Source organism: Mus pahari, chromosome 21 (assembly GCF_900095145.1).
Source record: "Mus pahari chromosome 21, PAHARI_EIJ_v1.1, whole genome shotgun sequence".
NCBI lineage: Eukaryota > Metazoa > Chordata > Mammalia > Rodentia > Muridae > Mus > Mus pahari.
Window position 1 is genome coordinate 18,643,628 of NC_034610.1, and position 19,222 is coordinate 18,662,849.

General features: G+C 53.6%; 4 protein-coding genes across 6 annotated transcripts; 2 read left to right on the top strand and 2 right to left on the bottom strand.

Moving 5' to 3' along the window:
* The first annotated feature begins 2,170 nt into the window (after positions 1-2,170).
* Bicdl2 (BICD family like cargo adaptor 2) lies at positions 2,171-9,092 on the top strand. The gene is made up of 10 exons (XM_021221241.1): positions 2,171-2,211; positions 3,418-3,712; positions 5,857-6,072; positions 6,206-6,322; positions 6,410-6,556; positions 7,227-7,424; positions 7,528-7,677; positions 8,027-8,157; positions 8,355-8,475; positions 8,567-9,092. Exons 2-10 carry the CDS (start codon positions 3,431-3,433, stop codon positions 8,726-8,728), a joined length of 1,524 nt encoding a protein of 507 aa, XP_021076900.1. The 5' UTR covers positions 2,171-2,211; positions 3,418-3,430; the 3' UTR covers positions 8,729-9,092.
* Thoc6 (THO complex 6) lies at positions 9,089-14,370 on the bottom strand. Its single transcript, XM_021221242.2, has 13 exons — positions 14,011-14,370; positions 11,452-11,567; positions 11,301-11,365; positions 11,111-11,214; positions 10,985-11,022; positions 10,854-10,902; positions 10,680-10,751; positions 10,491-10,593; positions 10,162-10,211; positions 10,025-10,087; positions 9,828-9,938; positions 9,444-9,578; positions 9,089-9,356 (listed from the first exon to the last, which is right to left on the bottom strand). Exons 1-13 carry the CDS (start codon positions 14,047-14,049, stop codon positions 9,276-9,278), a joined length of 1,026 nt encoding a protein of 341 aa, XP_021076901.1. The 5' UTR covers positions 14,050-14,370; the 3' UTR covers positions 9,089-9,275.
* Positions 14,371-14,392: 22 nt separating this feature from the next.
* Hcfc1r1 (host cell factor C1 regulator 1) lies at positions 14,393-15,736 on the top strand. Of its 3 annotated transcripts, none has more exons than XM_021221654.2 (3): positions 14,393-14,561; positions 15,025-15,165; positions 15,389-15,736. In XM_021221654.2, exons 1-3 carry the CDS (start codon positions 14,476-14,478, stop codon positions 15,522-15,524), a joined length of 363 nt encoding a protein of 120 aa, XP_021077313.1. In that variant the 5' UTR covers positions 14,393-14,475; the 3' UTR covers positions 15,525-15,736. The 3 variants fall into 3 exon arrangements, with proteins under 3 accessions (XP_021077313.1, XP_021077314.1, XP_029388995.1); XM_021221655.2 differs by having other exon boundaries at positions 14,395-14,561; positions 15,037-15,165; XM_029533135.1 differs by lacking the exon at positions 14,393-14,561 and adding an exon at positions 14,588-14,728 and having other exon boundaries at positions 15,037-15,165.
* Positions 15,737-15,959: 223 nt separating this feature from the next.
* On the bottom strand, positions 15,960-17,976 carry Tnfrsf12a (TNF receptor superfamily member 12A). The gene is made up of 4 exons (XM_021221648.2): positions 17,846-17,976; positions 17,039-17,143; positions 16,656-16,790; positions 15,960-16,563 (listed from the first exon to the last, which is right to left on the bottom strand). Exons 1-4 carry the CDS (start codon positions 17,937-17,939, stop codon positions 16,508-16,510), a joined length of 390 nt encoding a protein of 129 aa, XP_021077307.1. The 5' UTR covers positions 17,940-17,976; the 3' UTR covers positions 15,960-16,507.
* Between the last annotated feature and the right edge of the window lie 1,246 nt (positions 17,977-19,222).

Below are 19,222 nucleotides of genomic sequence, written 5' to 3' on the forward strand. Positions count from 1 at the left end.
CAGTCTTGGTTTTGGTTTTGGGGTTTTTGTGTTTTTTTGTTTTGGGGGGTTTTGGGGGTTTTTTGGTTTGGTTTGGTTTGGTTTTGGTTTTGGTTTTTTTACTTCTTTGGTTTTTCAAAAACCAATGGTTTTTCTCTATGTAGCCCTGACTGTCCTCGATCTTGCGCTGTAGATCAGGCTGGACTTGAACTCAGAGATCCTCCTGCCTCTGCCTCCCAAGTGCTGGAATTAAAGGTGTGTGCTGCCACCACCTGACCTACTTCCTACTTCCTTTTTTTTTTTTTTTAAACGTTCTAAGACTCAGGAGTCCTGAACCCTAGCCAGAGACACACAGAGCAGATACTCTCAGGAAAGCTGAAGATGAGAAATGTAGCTCAGTAAAAGAGCTCTTGGGTAGAATGTCGAAGCTCTGGGTTCAATTCCAGCATCTCTCCCTTCCCCCTCCTCTCTCTCTCTCTCTCTCTCTCTATATATATATATATATATATATATATACATATACCCTTCCTACTCACACTCAGCTGATACCCTGGTAGCAGCTTCGAACCCTCCTAGGGTGAGCGTCTACACTGCAGGAACGGTAAATGCATCAAGTTGCAGCTTTCACTTTCCCCAGAAACCCGTTGCTAACCCAGCACACCTCTTTCCCAGAGATATATTTGTCCTCTTTTTTTGGTTTTTCGAGACAGGGTTTCTCTGTGTAGCCCTGGCTGTCCTGGAACTCACTCTGTAGACCAGGTTGGCCTCGAACCCAGAAATCCGCCTGCCTCTGCCTCCCAAGTGCTGGGATTAAAGGCGTGCGCCACCACGCCCAGCTTATATTTGTCCTCTTTATCAGGCGTGGAATTCCTGTCCTGTGCCTCAGGAAGCCCTGGTGTCTAAAGAGAATGATGAGGAGCCACAAGGCCAGTGCTGGGGTTTCACTTTGTGAGCTGATCTGACATCACCTGCCTTGGCTCCTGTCCCTTGATACCATGGGTGTTGGCCTTGCTGGAAGGTGAGACCCAACTCTACAGAAAGAAAGAACTGAGACCCCACCTCTGAAGCCACATGGACTCAGGTGTGCTTTGAGGCAAGCCACCTTAGATGCCCGGGAGTCGGCGTCTTATGTGCAGCGCGGAATTATTAAAGAATGAGATGCTAGGGTTGGTGATGGAGTCAGCTGGTCGAGTACTTACCTAACACGCCAGGCACGGATTCAAACCCAGCACAGCATAGGCTGAGTGCGGGGAGGTACGAGCCTGTCATCCTACAACCAGGAGGTGGAGCCAGGAGCATCTGGAAGCTCGAGGTCCTCTGTTCTTTAGTGAGTTTGAGGCCATCCTGTGACACATGAGACCCTGTCACACACACATCCCAAAGATGGCACCGCACACGTTCACTGTTCATAACTGTGGGGGTTCAAATGAGAATGCCCCCCTGTAGGCTCATACATTTGAATGCTTTGTCCCAGTTGGTTGAACTGTTTGGGAAGGATTAGGAAGTCAGACTTTACCGGAAGACGTGTGCCACTGGAGGTAAACTTTGAAATTCAAAAGCCCATGCCAGGTCCTTGCTCTCATGCTCGCTCCCCTTCCTGCCCATGTATCAGAGGGAAGCTCTCAGCTACGGCTCCAGTACAAAGTCTGCCTGCCTGCTGCCATGCTCCTGCCATGATCATGGTCTCTAACCCTCTGGAGCCATGAGTCCCCAAAATAAATGCTTTCTTTTATGAGTTGCCTTGGTCATAATGCTTTGTCACGGCAATAGAAAAGTAATTAATACAAACTTGTACCCCAAACAAAGCCGGTGGCTTCCCCGAACGTCAGCTTGCCCTTCTATAAAATAGTGTGTCAGTAGATGCTGCTTCCTCAGGGTGTTACAAAGGGAAAAAAAATTACTATAGAAGGGCTTTCTTAGTGGAGCAGTATCCTTACTAATAATTTCCTATCACAAGGGCAAGCATGAAGAGTAAGAAGCTGACTTCTTTGCTCAGCCTATAGATCTGCACATAGCAGGTGTTCAATTAATGTTCCCAGTAGGACACAAGATGGATCTTTAAGAGGACGGATGTGACATTCCTTTGACAGTGCCTAGCCATTCCCACCACCAGGGGGCGTCCCAACCCCTCCCTCGGCACCGCCCCCTCACCTGTGCAAGCCTGCACCTGGCACCGCCTCCGGAAGAGGACTTGGAGATCTGGGAACCTCGGAGGGAGCCCGGTGGCGACAGGTGAGAGCCTAGGGGGTGATGAGGGCGGGACACTCAGGTTTGGGGCATGGTTGGAGAGGACCGGTCGGAACGGTAGAGTAAAGATCGGGAACAGCCTCTAGGGACTCTGGAAGTAACTCCGGGAAGCCGGACACCTGCCGCAAAGAGCGTTGGTTAGGCATTGGATATCCAAAACGGGTCGGAGAACCCACTGGGTCTAGCCCTAGGACACCTGGACTGGGACATGAGTGACACCTGGGATTTTCCGGCCCAGATGTACTTGGCACCTGTCGAGGGGAGGGGAACAGGTGCGTGTGGGCTCCCGGTGAGTAGGGGGCGGGGACCCTCCCGGGGTTGGCATGGAGAAACCAGAGTGTCAGGCCTTTTCTCCTGAGCCCCTGAACCCTTCTCCCTGGGCGGCCCTAGTAAAGCACAGGGCTCCCATCCCCAGGGGCGGGCCGGGAAGTAAACAGAAACCCGAAGTGGAGGCTGTGGCGCGCTGGCTGGCACAACCTGTTACCTCGCCCTGCGCTGGGTCAGCGCCAGGGCTCAGGGAAAATGGGGGTCTGCGGATGAAGGCTCCTAAGTCAGGAGGGGTAAAGGCAGGAATACCCGAGTCTTGATAAAATAAGGATTCCGGAGATTCCACTTGGAGTCCAGGAGAGGGAACGTGATGGCCATCAAGACTGACAAGGCTAAATCAAATCTAACGCACTTTGGGTCCTGAGAAAGTAGACCAGGATATGGGAAGGCAGGAGCTAGAGATCTGAGTTTCTGGAAGGGGAAGGAGTTGGATCCCTGTGGCTAAAGGGTCAAGACACAACTGTCCCCACTGGTGAAAGCCAGCACTCTCCGGATAGGAAGTTGGTTTCATCCCTAAGGTCTATGTGAGCCTGCCATTCTAGGATTAGTGCCCAGGTGGTGAGGGACTGGGAAGATGAGCAAGGTCTGTCATTGGGTTGCTTGTGGCATCAGAGTGCAGGGACAAATCGGAATTCCCTAGGGCAAAGACTGTGTGACAAAGGCAGGAGGCAGGAGGTGAAGGGCTAGATGGCTGGTTTCATTCTGCTTCCAGCCTCAGTCTACCCCGAGGTCATTAACGGAGCTGGGTGGCCAACATGGATCATTAACCCTTGTTGGCCCAGGCTGCAGGATTGAAAGGCCACTAGGGGGCGAGCCCGGGGGCTGCTGCCGAATGGCTGTTTCAGCAGCAACCTGTCTTCACAGATGCGAAGGCACCATGGACTCCCCTGGTGAGCCAAGCTTCCCTTCCGGACTGCTCTCAGGGGGTGCTTCTCCTAGTGGCGATGAAGGATTCTTTCCCTTTGTGCTGGAGCGACGAGACTCCTTCCTGGGAGGAGGGCCAGCGCCAGAAGAGCCAGAGGACCTATCCCTGCAGCTGCAACAGAAAGAGAAGGACCTGTTGCTGGCCGCTGAACTTGGCAAGATGCTTCTGGAGCGCAACGAGGAGCTTCGGAGGCAGCTGGAGACACTGAACACTCAGCACCTGGAGCGTGAAGAAGTGAGTTAGCCTGGGGCAGATGGGGGGCGCAGCGCTGGGGTGGACAGGAGCCAAGCAAGGAGAGGCGAGAGGACACATGGGCAGAGTGGTACCTCTCAAACAGATCGAGGCAGGGAATCCGTGGGAGGTATACATGGAAGCCCGTAGTCCCAGCACTTTAGAGGCCGAGAAAGGCTACATAACAAGACCTGTCCCCAGAGAAAAAGATCCAGGCATGGCTTGGGAGGCAGAGGCAGGAAGATCTAGATCTCTGTGGGCTCAAGGCCAGCCTAGTCGACATAGTGAAACCCTGCGCACACCTGTAAGCAAGCCTCTTTGAAGCTTCTACACCTGGTTCCGAATTTGTCATCCCGTATTTCACGCTTTGTAGCTTCCACACTGGTGGCAGTGACCATGGCTCTGCCTCAAACTCTGCAGCACCCCCACCCTGGGCACAGCTTTCCTGGATCTGTGACTCTAGCAGCCGATGGACATTAAAAGTGCAGTCGGGCTGGGCACAGTGGTGCACGCCTTTAATTCCAGTGCTTGGGAGGCAGAGGCAGGTGGGTCTCTGTGAATCCAAGACCAACCGGGGCTATGAAGCAAGTTCCAGGACAGCCAGGGATACACACAAAAACCTGCCTCAAAAAAGAAAAAAGAAAGAAAAGAAAAGGTAAAGAGAAAAAGAAAGAAGAAAAGAAAAAGCAATCATATTGCTTATGACTTAATTCCTGAACCGCAGCTGTCATCACAGAACTGAAATTCCTCACTATGGCCTAAAAGTCCAGGGAACTTGTGGTCTCTAGTGTCAGTGACACCATCCCTCTTTTGACAGGGTCTTTTTCAGTTCCTCCAGTGATGCAGGCCTGTCCCTTAGGGCTTTTACATTTGCCTGCCTTCCCCACTTCTGAGTCAGGGCTGGCCTTAAGCCCATCCTCCTCCAACATTTAGTCGAGATTGCAGATGTATGCCTTTGTTCCTGGTTTGCACTGGCTGTTCCACCCCCTTTCTGGTTGGCCTCCCTTGCTCTGCAGGGGCCAATGTAAACATCAGCCCCTTCTTAAGTGAACCCCTGTTCTGCTTCCTCCTTCTCTCACTTTCCAGAGTCTTCCATAGCTCTTCCTCTATGTCTCTCTCTCTCTGAATTTGCCTGATTCAGATATGTGTCCATTACTTGTGACCCTCTAGCAGTGAAGGTCTCCTTCAGCTCTTAATAGCCAGACCCTAGAATAGAGAAAGAACAAGGGAAATACTGACTAGGAATGATATATGTCTGTAGGAGTTGAAGGACAAAGGGCTCGGAGGTGTTAAAGGGACTTGCAAGATATTAAAAGGACTTGTCAAAACCATATAGCAGTAGCAGAACCAAGCACCAAGCAGTCTTTTATTGCCCTAGCAATATTGAGTAAGAGTTTGGCTACCTAGCTTGCGGTCCCACGCTTCCAGCTTCTGACCCGGTTTCCTCGTTTGAGGATGTTGATGTTCTCCCTCTAGTGGCTGAAAAGAAGTAATGCAGATAGCGAGTCCGCAAAGTACCTGGCAGTACACCTGCTCATAATTAGCAGCTGTGGTCAGAGTCACTTGGCCCATCCCTTCCTGCTGTAAGGCCTCCCAGACTGGTCTCTCTTCTCGAGCTGGGCACCTTAGTGTGTAAAGTGTTCGTCCCCCCCGTGCCCCACCTTCTGCCTGGTCCAACAGGTTTGGGGAAGCGCAGATGGAGGGGTGGGTCTCTGGGTGGGACAGCCCAGGATTAATTAGAGGGAGATGGGAAGAGGGGCTGGGCCAAGCTGGCCCACAGAAGTTCCAGGAGACTTCAACGTGCGAGAGGCCATGGGCCGGGGCTTAAATTCTACCAGACTCAGACGCCAAAAACGTCGGTTACGACTTCGGGTCCAGAAGCCCAGGCGGCAGCAGGAGGTGAGCGGACATCAGGGCTATGGCTACCAACGCTGCCTGTGTGAGCCTACCTATTTGGCCTGGAGTCTTCTTCCTAGCTCTCTCTGGGTTTCATTTCACTCCTTCTGCCTCTCACTGCTTTTTTTTGCTTTCTTGTCTGCCTTAGACAGACTGGCCTCTTCCACAGATGATCTGGGTGTCTCTCCCTCCATCTCTGTCTCCGAGTCTTCTCCCATCTTAGGTGGCTTCGTTCTTTCCCCTCCACACAGAAGCTGCAGCAGGAGAATCATGAGCTCCGTCGAGGACTGGCTGCCCGGGGTGCTGAGTGGGAGGCCAGAGCTGTGGAACTGGAGGGAGATGTGGAAGCCCTGCGGGCCCAGCTTGGCGAACAGCGGTCAGAGCGGCAGGACAGTGGTCGAGAGCGGGCGAAGGCCCTTGCTGAACTCAGCGAGCAAAACCTCAGGCTCAGCCAGCAGCTGGCCCAGGTGGGGTGGCCCTGGTCCCTGGAGAGATGGGGACTGCTGTACAGGTCCTCAGTTGGGGGACAGGTCAGTGGACAGGCTGGGTTGGTGTCAACTCCAAGCTGTCGGATGGCTCCATTGTCAGCCCCCTTCACAGGCCTCCAGGACTGAGCAGGAGCTTCAGCGGGAGCTGGACACCCTTCGGGGGCAATGTCAGACTCAGACCCTGGCAGGGGCAGAGCTGAGAGCGAGGCTGGAGAGTCTGCAGGCAGAGGTGAGTAGCAGCTGGAGCTCCCTGAGACTGGCCCAGGCAACCCCGTGCCCCAACCTCTGCCTTATCTCCTCTGACATCTGGCCCCAGAATCAGATGCTGCAAGACCGACGGCAGGACCTGGAGGCCCAGATCCGAGGCCTTCGTGAAGAAGTGGACAAAGGGCAGGGCAGGCTACAGACCACCCATGAGGAGTTGCTGCTGCTTCGCAGAGAGAGAAAAGAACACAAGCTGGAGGTGAACAGAGGGGCTGGGGGAGGGGACAGCCAGCTGGGCAAGGACCTTGGGACTTTCTGGGAGATGTGAGACGCTGAAGTGGGACCCAAGAAAGTGTATCGAGCGAGAGACAGGCACTTTTAAGGTGCGTCAGACAGCCTGGCAGGCCAGGAAGAAGACCAAGGCCAGAATTCAGGACAGAAATATCTGGCCTGGACAGTCTGGGGCTGTGGACCCGGTGGAAAGGAGTGAAAAGGAAGGACAGTCTGAATTCAGATGGCTTGGCTTCTTAGCCACACCCTGCCTCAGTTTCCCCATTTGTTAAATGGGGTGGTATCATACACCTCAAAGGACTGTGGTGAGACTGTGGGACTCAGGAGAATCAATAAATGCTAGATCAAAGCAATTAGTGAATTAAAAGGAAGACTGCACAGGGGAGGGGACCCACTCTGTGAGATGACCTGATGAGGCCAGACCTGGGGCAGAGGATGATGCCAGGCACACCCTGCTTTATAGCTGAGGAAATTGGTGCCTGCAAAAGGGAGGTGTGTGCTCTAGGTAACTGTGATTCAGGAGAGAGAGCAGGCCTGCTCCACAGGGTGCAGACCCTTGCATTGCCCTCGGGTACCCCCTGTGGGCCCACCGCAGAGGGCCAGCTTCCTGCTGACAGCTGGACCTGTATGACCTGCAGCTGGAACGAGCGCGCTTTGAGGCTGGAGAGGCGCTGAGCACGCTGAGGAGGCTGCAGCGGAGGGTGTCGGAGCTGGAGGAGGAGTCGCGACTCCAGGACGCTGAGATATCGGGTGCCTCCCTGCAGACCGAGCTCGCCCACAGCCTTGACAGTGACCAAGACCAAGACCAGCAAGTCAATGAATGCGGAGGCTCTCAGGTGAGCCTACCAGCCCCAAATTCGAATAATTTATGAAGGATGCAGGCTCTTCTCCTCTTCCCAGAGGTAACATACATCACTGACCAATTCCTTTGACAAACAGGCCATATTGTCCCCTGAGACTCAAGAGGCATCCAGTCCCCAGCCTTCAATCCAGGAAGAGACCTTGGAGCCACCCAAGAAACGAGCATCCCTGAGCCCAGTGGAGATACTGGAGGAGAAGGAGGCAGAAGTGGCCAGGCTGCAGGATGAGGTGGGAGAGCATGGTACTGCACAAAAAGCCCCCAGGTGTCCACTTCTTTCCCATCTCCACTGTCAAGCCCCCTCCTTTATGAACTTGTAGTCTTGCTGGGCTGGTCTGTACCTCCTGGAAGCCTCAGGGGCTCTACTGTTCCCTGTCCTTCTCCCTGCATCCTTCCTGTTGAAGGCTAACCCTACCTCTCCTTTACTATGCCACCCCCACCAGCCTGATTCAAAGGATTCACTCCGAGTTTGAACACAGGCTGAGTTGCCTGCGGTGTTTATAGCCCAGTCACATGTTATGGGAAGGCAGGTTGTCCTTCAAGGCTTTTGTGCCAGTCTGCCTTCTTCCTGGCCTGTAGATCACGCTACACCGCACAGAACTACAGACGCTTCGGGATGAGCTGCAGAGACAAAAGGAGCTGAGAGCACAGGACAATCCAGAGGAAGCCCTAAGCTGTGCGCTCTCTGACAGGGATGAAGCAGTGAACAAGTGAGCCCGGCATTCTCTTCTCCCCCACTGCCTCGGCGGGGCTTGTACTCTGCCTGGTCCTTCTGGGTCCCTGATTTCCACTGCCCTGACAGGAGTATAGCCTTCATCTTGACTCAGAAGATTCAGCCCCCCTTTCACCAAGGTCCAGGAGGCCCCAGCACCCCCCAGACCACGTTCTCTACCCCTTTGATTCTCAGGGCCCTGAAGCTGTCACTGGAGCTCAGTCGTGTCTCCCTAGAGCGGGACTCTCTGTCCCGGGAGCTGCTGCGCGCCATCCGCCAGAAGGTGGCGCTGACGCAAGAGCTCGAGGCTTGGCAGGTGAGAGGGCAGGCCCTGAAGAGGACTGGTGGACAGGTATCCTGACCTCATCCCACCCCCATACCCACCCCACTTTGCCTCCTACCTTCAGGACGACATGCAGGTAGTGATTGGACAGCAGCTGCGCTCCCAGCGCCAGAAAGAGCTCAGTGAGGCTGCAGCCACCCCAAGACGCGCGAAGACCCGCTTTTCACTGCGCCTGGGATCGGGGCAGAGTGGAAGCTTTCTGAGCAACCTCTTCCGAAGGACCTGAGGGTTGGGGGCCAGGGCTACCTTTTCTCACTCTGGAGCTCAATTTCCTAACAGCCAATGGAACCACGGGGCCTAAAATAACTTCCAAGGGAAGTCTTCCATGCCCCAAGAGGTGTACAAAGGCACTTTGGGTGCTGGGGCCAGCTTTGGGGCAGGTGCCCCAGGTGGGTGGCGGGAGCAGAGCTGTTTATTTTTTGAATCTATATAGATCTATCTTTTCTAAGCGCCAGGTCCTGCCCCATCTGTGTGAGAGGGGTGGGGATGGGTATTTATGTGTAAGGATAAGTCAGAGCTAGATATACATATATATAAATCACTATACTTAATTGGTCTCCATTTTTGGGAAGAAAATGCAAACAAGAAAAGTCTAAAATTTTATTTTGATAGGAAAACAAAAGCTGAATGTAATGGTTCACAGAGTTAAATCTCATACAGGAGTTTGAGACCAAGCTAAGCCATAGAGTTCCAGGCCAGCCTGAGCAAAAGTATAAAACCCCTATCCCAAAACACAAGCATCACTCTAGCCCCTGAAATAGAGGGTCATGATGTCAGAAGGACAAGGAGAAGGCTCGGTAGCCCAGGTTGGTAAAGACATCCACTCGACAGCTGTTGCCCGATGCAGTCAGGACCTAAAGACAAAGAAGACAGAGAAGACACACCTGGCTAAGTCGCTATCCCACAGGCCCCCTGAGACCCCAGGCCATCCCAAGACCAACCTTGCACTCTGGGGCTGCTGGCTGCTGGTTGAGGCTCAGGCTGAGCAGCCCTGGGGAGGAGCCAGGCACCTGGGCCTTAAGCTCCCCGCTCAGTTGCCAGTGATTGACACAACAGCCCTGACCAGCAGACAGGATCTGTGCAGGACAAAGAGGAGATGCAGGGGTCAGGTCTAGGTGGGGGCACTGGACAGTGGGACAGAATCAAGAGAGGGGGTCTCGCCGGGCGTGGTGGTGCGTGCCTTTAATCCCAGCACTTGGGAGGCAGAGGCAGGCGAATTTCTGAGTTCGAGGCCAGCCTGGTCTACAAAGTGAGTTCCAGTGCAGCCAGGGCTATACAGAGAAACCCTGTCTCGAAAAACCAAAAAAAAAGAGAGGGGGTCTCACCAGGTCCTGGTAGAAGGTGACGTGCTTCTGTGGTGCTCGAATGGGAAAGACGGTAGTGGGTGTGGAAGACCTGAGGTGCCAGAGGGTGAGGGCTGGGCCCCCTCCACAGACCTGCACAGAGAGGTGGCAGGCTCCGGTCACTGTGAACCATGGACCTTCGGTGGCCACTCCTCCACCCCACACTCTGCCCAGCTCACCATCCAGTCTGAGTCAGTGGCTAAGCAGCCAATCCAGCGCCCGTTGTGGGGCCTCGAGCACTCCTGCAAAGGAGAAAAGATGTGAGGGTGTCTGAGGAGGGATGAGGAGGGGGGACATGGACGCACTCTCTCCTCACCTCATGCTTGTAGACTTCGATGGTCTGAACCTCTTTGGCTATACGGAGATCTGTGGGGAAAAAGCCACCAAGGCTCCTGGTGAGCCACAAAGCCTGAGCCCCCCCACACACACACACCCCACTTTCTCATTTGTTGTCTTTTTTTTTTTTTTTAATTTTTCTAGATAAGATCTCTGCATAGCTCAGGCTGTCCTGGAACTCACTCTGAACACCAGCCCGCCTCAGAATCACACAGATCCGCCTGCCTTGGCCTCCCAAGTGCTGGGATCAAAGGCTTGAGCCACTAGGCCTGGCTTACTTTCATCCCCTGTAATTGGAGTTTTACTTACCCCAAAGGCGTACAGCTCCATCCTCACCGCCGGACAATACCTCAGGGCTGCGCTCCCTCAGTGCCAGGCAATGGATGTAGTCTGTGTGGCCCCGGAGGGCCCGCTGCAGGGCAGAGGGGTGGATGGCTCAGGAGATGCAGGAAACACAGGGCAGGTCCACACTTGCCCTGGCCCCAGACCTCCACTCACTGTGAAGGCCCCAGTTTCCAGATCCATACTGTGCAGCTGACAATCTCCCCCAGCCAGGATGAGCGAATTCTCCTGTGGAGGGAGGCAGGAGGGAGCTGAAAGCCCCTGTCCATCAGGATAGGGGACGGGTAAAGAATCCATGTTTGGTCTTGAATGGTCACAAAGAGCTCAGACCTTGGGGACAAGCAGCAAGGCATTGATTTCAGGTACTTCCAGGCTGGTCCTAGGTGGAGGAAGAGAAGGGTCAAAAATCACAGAGAGTGTCCGTGACCTCATCTGCCTCCCCCACCGTGGTCCTGGCTCACCTGTATGGAGGCTGGCGACGCCACAGTTCCTTACAGCCCTTCATGGAGAAACACAGGAGGAAACCCTGATCCCCACACCTCTGAGGTGGGGAAGCCCAGCCCTGCCCTAGACTCCAGACTTCTTACCTTCTTGAGGATTTCTGCCCAAAGCCAACCCTTGACCTCTCCGTCTCCAGCACTGAGTAGGTGTCGATCTGTGGAAACCATGCTGTAGACAGGCCCGTCATGGGCTAGAGAGACACAGAAAACTCTAATTAGCCCGGTGCGCCCTCTCTCTCCTGAGGTCACCTGAACCACTCTCAACAGCTGTACCCACCGTGGAAGACCACCACGGGTTTTTTGCTTTCTTCTTTGGCCTCTGAACTTAAGGCAGCAGACAAACTGAAAGAGAGGTAGGGAGCCAAGTCAAAGCCAAGGAGGTGCAAGTGCCAGGGCTCCTGTGTGGTGGGAATCAGCGTTGTGGGTACCTGAAGATGGCAATCTGCCCATAATTGTTGCCAGCTGCCAGAAACTTCCCGCAGGGGGAGACACTCTGGGAAAAGATGGTCATGTGCAGTCGCTGCAGGGCCTGAAATACCTCAGCCTGTGGAAAAGGGTGGATCAAGAGAGTCTTAAGAAGTCTGGGGCCACCTCCCACAGACCCCTGCTTGCCTCCCCTGCCCAGGCTTCTCAGCCCATCTCAGCCAGGGTCACGGGCATCGGCCCGTGCAGAGTGACTCCAGGAAGAGAGTGAGAAAAGAACTGAGGAGCCATGCCTAAGACTTTAAGCAAGACCAAGTCTCTTCTCCCATTGGCTGAACAGACAGATGGCACTCACAGGAAATTCTGTCATGATTATGTAAACAAATCCTGAGAGCACCACAGCCAGAGGGAGCTGTATAGAATGTAACCCCACTGCAGCAAGGGAGCTGTATAGAATGTAACCCCACTGCAGCGAGGGAGCTATATAGAATGTAACCCCACTGCAGCAGCGAGGGAGCTGTATAGAATGTAACCCCAGCACTGCCATAGCTGGAGGCAGGGGAACTCACTGGTAACTCAAGGTTATCCTCAGCTAGACAGGGAATTCAGAAGCAGCCTGGGCTACATGAGGTAGTCTCAAGTGCACACTAAGGACGGAACTGAATTGGTAGAGTGTGTGCGTGCACAGCATACTGCATAAAGCAAGCACACACTTGTAGCCTGGGATCCCAGCACTCAAAAAGACAAGCAGAAGGACACATTCCAGTATGTGACAAACCTCAGGCCAGCCTGAAATATCTCAGACCCTAACTCAAAAATCTAAGTGACTCAAAATAATGAATCAATCTTTAAAAAACGGGGGTGCGGGGGAGGAGGTTGCAAGATGGCTCAGCAGGTAGGTGTGCACCACTCTTGCAGAGGATCCTCAAAGCACCCACATGGCAGATCACAACCACCTGCACCTCCAGTTCCAGAAGAGCCCATGCCCCTCCCTCTACTGCACCTCTCTCTCTTCTCCCCCCTCTCCCCTTTCCGCTCTCTCTCTTTTTCTGTCTGTCTCTCTCTTTTTCCCCCAACACCTCAGAAAAAGGTTCTCACCAGGAACCCTCTCTGGCCCAGAACTCACCATGATTAGGCTCTGTGTGGCCTTGGCTGTCCCAGACAGATCTTGCTTCTGCCGTGTGTGTGTGTGTGTGTGTGTGTGTGTGTGCGTGTGTGTGTGTGCATGTACCATAGCACACATACAACATGTAAGCAAAACACACATACAACATGTAAGCAAAACACTTACATACATAAAACAATGAGAAAACTTTACAAGGAAATAAGTAAGCCAAGCGTGGTGGCATGCCTTTAATCCATTCCAACAATCGAGAGGAGGCAGTTAGGTAAATCTCTGAGTTCCTGGCCAGTTTGATGTACATATATGGGCAATGGTGACACACGCCTTCAATCCCAGCACTCGGGAGGCAGAGGCAGGCGATCTCTGTAAATTTTAGGCCAGCCTGGTCTACAGAGCAAGTTCCAGGGCAGCCAAGGCCACACAGAGAAACCCTGTTTCAAAATACGTGTGTGTGTGTGTGTGTGTGTGTGTGTGTGTGTGTGTGTGTACAAGCACGCACAGTGGTTCTTGGGGCTGAGGGTAACTGCTCATGGTAGACCATGCTCTTTTCTTCCTTTTTAAGATTTACTTTACTGACGGGCAGTGGTGGCGCACACCTTTAATCCCAGTACTCAGGAGGCAGAGACAGGCGGATTTCTGAGTTCGAGGCCAGCCTGGTCTACAAAGTGAGTTCCAGGATAGCCAGGGCTATACAGAGAAACCTTGTCTCAAAAAAAAAAACAACGACTTACTTTACTGATTGTAATGATTTGTATTTTGTATAAGTGTGTGAGGGAAGTATATACAAGGAAGTAAGTCCACAGGGGCCAGAGGATTGGATGCCCTGTAGCTGGTGTTAACAGGCAATTACAAGCTTTGGAACTTGAGTGCTGGCACCCAGCTTTGTATACATTGTATACATTGGGCTTTGCATCACACCCCATAGCCTGGGGCACTCATGGCAGTAAAGGCAGGAAGAACAGAAGTTCAAGGTCATTCTCCAGTATATAACAAAGTTCACGACTTATGAGACTGTCTCACACCAGTAAGCAGTGGGCTGAGGTGTAACTAAACAAGACAGCACATTCTTATGACGCCCAAGACCCTGGGTTTAAATGGGGAGGGGCACCTCATTTACAATTACGATGAACATTTTTTTTTTTTTTTGAGTCAGGGGTTAACTATATAGCATTGGATGATGTGGAATTCGCTAAGTAGCAGGCTGGTTTCTATGTCACAAGAGGTATGTCTCCCTCTGCCTTCCCAGTGCTAGGATCTAAAGTGTGCCACCACTTCCAACGGCGCTAAATTTTTTAAGTGGTTCTATTATCCCGCACAGGAAAATATACCGACATCTAATCCTTCAGTCACTATTAGATCTCAAAGTTCGGGATCACTCCAGGGTCAGATGTCAGAGCACGACTACAAACCCCAGAAGGCACTGTGCGTACACTCGACTCACCTGACCCAGAGGCACCGCGAGCGGTGCGGCATGCTCCATCTTGAGAACTACAAGTCCCAGAGGGCTCTACGTGTGACACAATCTCTCGACGCGCGACACAACCTCTCGACTCCGGACGTGCCTGAGGGTGGCTCTTCTCGTTGCGCCCCAAGACCAGGCACTGCCTGTCGCCCAACAACTAAGGCGGCAGGTCCGTGCTGTCTCGAACCACAGAAACCTAGGAGAACTACACGAAACACCCTTATGCTAAGCAGCGCCCAGAACTGTCCCGCCACGCCGCATCCCCTCCCCCACCGCGCCGACCTGTCCCGCCTTCTAACCTCGTACGGCCCGTCTTCCGCGCCTGCGTAAAACGTCTCCAGTGCGTACGCCGGTGGGTCCGCCCCTCGCGCTGTACCACGCCCTCAAAGGCTCCGCCTCTGCTGCTTGAATCCCACCCCTCTATCTGCAGGACCCTGAGCCGTAATGATCCTGCAACAGCCCCTGGAGCGAGGTCCCCCAAGTCGGGACCCACGGGCCACCACTGGGGTAACTCGCGGCCTAGACGCCAGGTGCGTAATTGGTCCCTGAGTGGGCCGGACGAGCGGAGGGCAAGAGTTTAGGCTGGGGGACCCAGGGCTGGTCAGTAGGGGGATCCTGGAAAGTGGCGAGGCGACGCAGGAAGCCGTGCTGCTTGAGCTTGTATCGAAGCAGGGAAGCCAAGGTCAAGATTTCCAAGGTAACCTATGTATAGCCTGGGAGAGGGAGGTGCCTTAGGCCACACAAGACAAGGCTGATTCTGGGATCCTGGTTTACCCTGTAGACTCAGGTGGACAGATCTTTGGGAAGGGGCAAAGAGAGTGGACTACACCTAGCGCCACTTCCCAACTCCCCTCTCAGAGGAGCTGTGCCAGTGACCATGGAGAGCCCTGGAGAAGGGACTTCTAAGTGTAGGGGCGGATGGGGCTTCCAAGATTCACCTTTGGTCCTCATCAGTTTGCCTCCACTCTCAACATCCCTGCTTCTATTCTCCGGTCTTTCCCCCAGGGAACCTTTGCACAAGCGGTTCCTGTCTGAGGAGAACATGGCCACCCATTTCTCCCGACTCAGCCTACATAATGACCACCCCTACTGCAGCCCCCCTGTGACTTTTCCCGAAGCCCTGCCGCCACTCAGGTAGGCACCTCCCCTTGAGGGCCTTCTAGTGATCGCACTGGGCCCTCAGAGCCCCTCCTCACTCTCTGCCTCATCGTGCTATTTTTAGCTTCTAGCCAACTTGTGCTGTTTTCCATCTTTGGCTCCAGGCGACCTGGACCTGGAAGGAGGTGGCTCTGCCAGGCCAGCCTTCTGCCATGTTCTTTCAATCTCTCTCTTTTTTTTCTTCTTCTTCTTCTTTCAGGAGCCCTTGCCCAGAGCTGCTTCTCTGGCGCTATCCCGGGAGCCTGATTCCTGAGGCCCTCAGGCTGCTGAGGCTGGGGGATACCCCCAGTCCCTACTACCCTGCATCCCCAGCTGGAGATATCATGGAGCTCTGAGTGTTGATGGCCTGTGCCCCTCCCCATCTTCTTCCTGACAACAAAGACCAGCAACTCCCAGAAGGGGATGAAGTCCTCCAAACCAGGTGCCTGGCACCCAGGACCTTCCCCCTGACAGGAGGACACTAGCCCGGTGGAACCCTCAGTGAGAGGCAGCCTGGGAAAGGGAAAATGTCATCCCATTAGTGAATAAAGACCTGTGAGCAGCTGAAGATTTCTCGGCAGCCTTTGGGGAGGGTGGGGTACTGGATGCTGGGGTTTCCTCCTCAAAATCTTCCCTGGAAAAACGGTGAGGGCAAGCCAGGTCCTGGCAGGCTGGGCTCCAGGCATTGAGAATGTGTGAGTCACAGCCTCACCCCCGCCCCCGCAGTGGCCGACTGGCTCCCTCCCTCCAGTTCTGGGGAGTCGTTAGGGATCAGGCCATACTCCAAACCATTTAAAGTTAAAGATTCTTTTATTAATAAGTCTCCCTCCCCTCCAAACATTATCCCCAAAATAAATATCACCCCCCTTGGGGGATGGTTGTGTCCATGTGTATTGGGGCCAGCCCTCCCAGAGGGCCAGCCCCCTTAGTGTTAAGAACAGGTCCGTCAATCTGACCCACTCCTAGGGCTAAATCTCAGGGACTGGCATTATAGCCCCTCCGAGCGGGTGGGACCCAGTGTTGTATCTGCCCCTCAAGTCAGCCAGAAGGCCAGGACTTGTGGGGAGCAAGAGATTCCCTTGTGCAAATGCTGCAGTTCCTTAGTATGGGGTCGCTTTGTGACCCAGCTTGAGGCTTTCTGTCTGCCCCGGAACCAGAGACAGGGCAAGTCGACACCTTGGAAGGCTCCCTGAACTCTAAGCCCAGTCCTTGGAGGTGAATCACCACCTCGCCCCACCCCCTTGTGGTTGAAAGAGTCTGGCTCGGCTTCTGTCTGGAAGGCCAGGCTGGCTCCAGAATGAATGAATGGACGACGAGTGGGCCCAAGCGCGGGTGCTCCTCACTGGATCAGTGCCACACCTGGGCAGCCCTCTCCACCAGTCTCCTCTATGGGGGCTGGAAGATAAGAAGTGGGGTTGTCCTGGTTAGGGGACAATTAGGGAAATGATGAGGGAAGTGGGAGGAGCGATGGTGGAGAGCTCACTTACTAGTAAACTTTTCTCTCCGGCGGCATCTTCTCCAGACCAGGAAACCAGAAACCAGCGCCAAAACCAGGACCAGACTAAGAGCGCCCCCAAGAATGGGCCACAGTAGCCTGAAGTGGGCAGGAGGTGCTGCGGCACCTAGTGATCAGGGTTCAAATCAGATCTTGCCCTTGGAACACCAGTCTAGTCTGCCCTCAAGGAGGTCTCAAGCTTACCTCCCCCCCCCCCACACACACACACAATACATACCCTGATCAAAGCCCCTTCCTCGGTCAGTCTTCCCTGATTTCCTACATCCTACGTCTACAACCCTCCTCTCTGCCCCAACAACCCACTACCCAGGTCTAGGGCCCGCTTGCCGCCGGCCCTACCCCGCCCCCACTCACATCCCAGGCAGAAGTCGCTGTGTGGTCGCGCTGGACAAGAAGCACAGTCCATGCACTTGTCGAGGTCCGCGCTCCAGGAGCTGCCGCTAGAGCATGGGGCGGTGCCTGGGGAGGGGGCTGCAGGTCAGAAGCTTACGGCTGGGTGCGGCTATTCTGGGGGCTGAGGTCAGGGTCAGTCGGCTCGAATAACGTGAGTCACCATCGCCCCCCCACACCCCCGCATTCCTCGCAGGTGACCGCACCGCCTGACCCAGACGCGGCAGTGCGGGAGGGGGTCGGATGGCGCGGGACTTGGGGGGGGGGGAATTGCCCCCCCCCGCGCCACAGTGTGACTCACTCCTGGGCACCGGGCCCGACCCCAGTCCCTCCCCCCGCATAACTGGGCATTGAAGTCACCGGATGGAAGGGGCACCCCCACATGGTATAGAGGGCAAAGTCCCCATTGCCCCTTCGCGATTCTTAGATACCAAGACTGGACAGACCCTATTACAGACCAGTGTGAGGACGTGCCCCCTTCCCAAAACAAACCTCCTGCCCTCAAGTTTACGTTCTCTCTCTACTCTGGCTCTCACTTTTGGGCCAGAAGACCCCCACACCTCAATTGGACAGGTAGCGAAACTGAAGCTCGGATTGCGGATAAAACTTGGAGTGAGAACTTTCCCACTTGGAACTTGCTGCCTGAAGAGCACAAATCGCAAATCCTCGTGTCTTCTCGGTTCCCTGGTTTCACCCGGTTCTCCAGGCACTCAAATTCCGTTTCTGACCTCCCCCAAGTCCGAGGTTTACGGTCCTCTGAGCCGTGCATACCTGGTGCTTGTTCCCCGGCCGCGGCGCGCATTAACACCAACCCGAATCCCAACACGAGGATCTGCGGCAGAGGCCGGGGCCATCCCGGAGCCATGATTGCCGGTCCCGAGGCAAGAACGGTCTGCTCCCACCACCCGTGAGCCAAGACTCAGGGCTGCGGCTCCGCCCCCGCCCCCGCCTTCCGGGGCGGAGCCCTCGCCTGGGCCCGCCCCAGCAGCTACTCGGCGTTGCGAGTAGGCAGTTAGGTAAACCCAGTCAGTTAAGTAAAACCATTCATTCAACACAGTCCCTCCAAGTGTCTACCCTGCTCCGCCCTCTGCGAACTTGAGCACCCACAATGTGGAGCGGAGGAATTCAGTTATAAGACATAACTGCATAGTTGGGTTTTTCCTCTTTTTAAGTCCAAATAAATTAGATTTGTTTGTCTATTATTTTGCAATTCTGGGGTGGAGACCAGAGGCTCAAACATACCAGGCGAGCACTGAGTTATAGCCACACATCCTTTATGTCTGCTTGCTTTGTTTGGATTTTTTTTTTGGGGGGGTGGACAAGATCTCATACTCTATCCCAGGGTAGCCTCGAATTTAAAACGTTCTGTCTCATCTCAGCCTCTCAAGTGCTAGGATTGCAGGCAGGCACCACCACAGCGATTTTCTTTGGTTTGGTTTGGTTTTTTAGCTGTATAGCTTAGGCTGATCTTGATGTTGGCATTCTCCACTATCAGTAAACAGTACTGCAACTGCAAGCATACACACACAAATATATATATATATATATATATATATATATATATATATATATATATATATATATGCTACTTTCTTTTTTGAAAGATACCTTTTATTTGTATGTGTGTGCCACATATGTTTGAGTCTCTGGAGTCCAGAGAAGGGCAACGGATCTCCTGGAAATCGAATTTCAGGTGGTTATCAGCTGGGAGCAAAAAATCCTGTCACCTGGAAGAGCAGAAAGGCTCGTAACCCATGAGCCATCTCTCCATACCCACGTGCTGCTTTTTTTTTGGTTGGTTGGTTTTTTGTTTTGTTTGTTTGGTTTTTGTTTTGGTTTTTTGTCTTGGTGTTTTGTTTTGTGACAAGGTTTCTCTGTGCCCTGGCTGTCCTGGAACTCAGGTTGTAGACCAGGCTGGCCTCGAACTCACAGAGATCCGCTTGCCTCTCCCTTCCCAACCCTGGGATTACAGGTGGGATTACAGGCATGTGTCACCATGCCCCGCCATATACGTTGCTTTCTTTTTCTTTCTTTTTTTTTTTTGTTTGTTTTTGTTGTTGTTTGTTTTTTGTTTTTTTTTGGTTTTTCGAGACAGGGTTTCTCTGTATAACCCTGGCTATCCTGGAACTCACTTTGTAGACCAGGCCG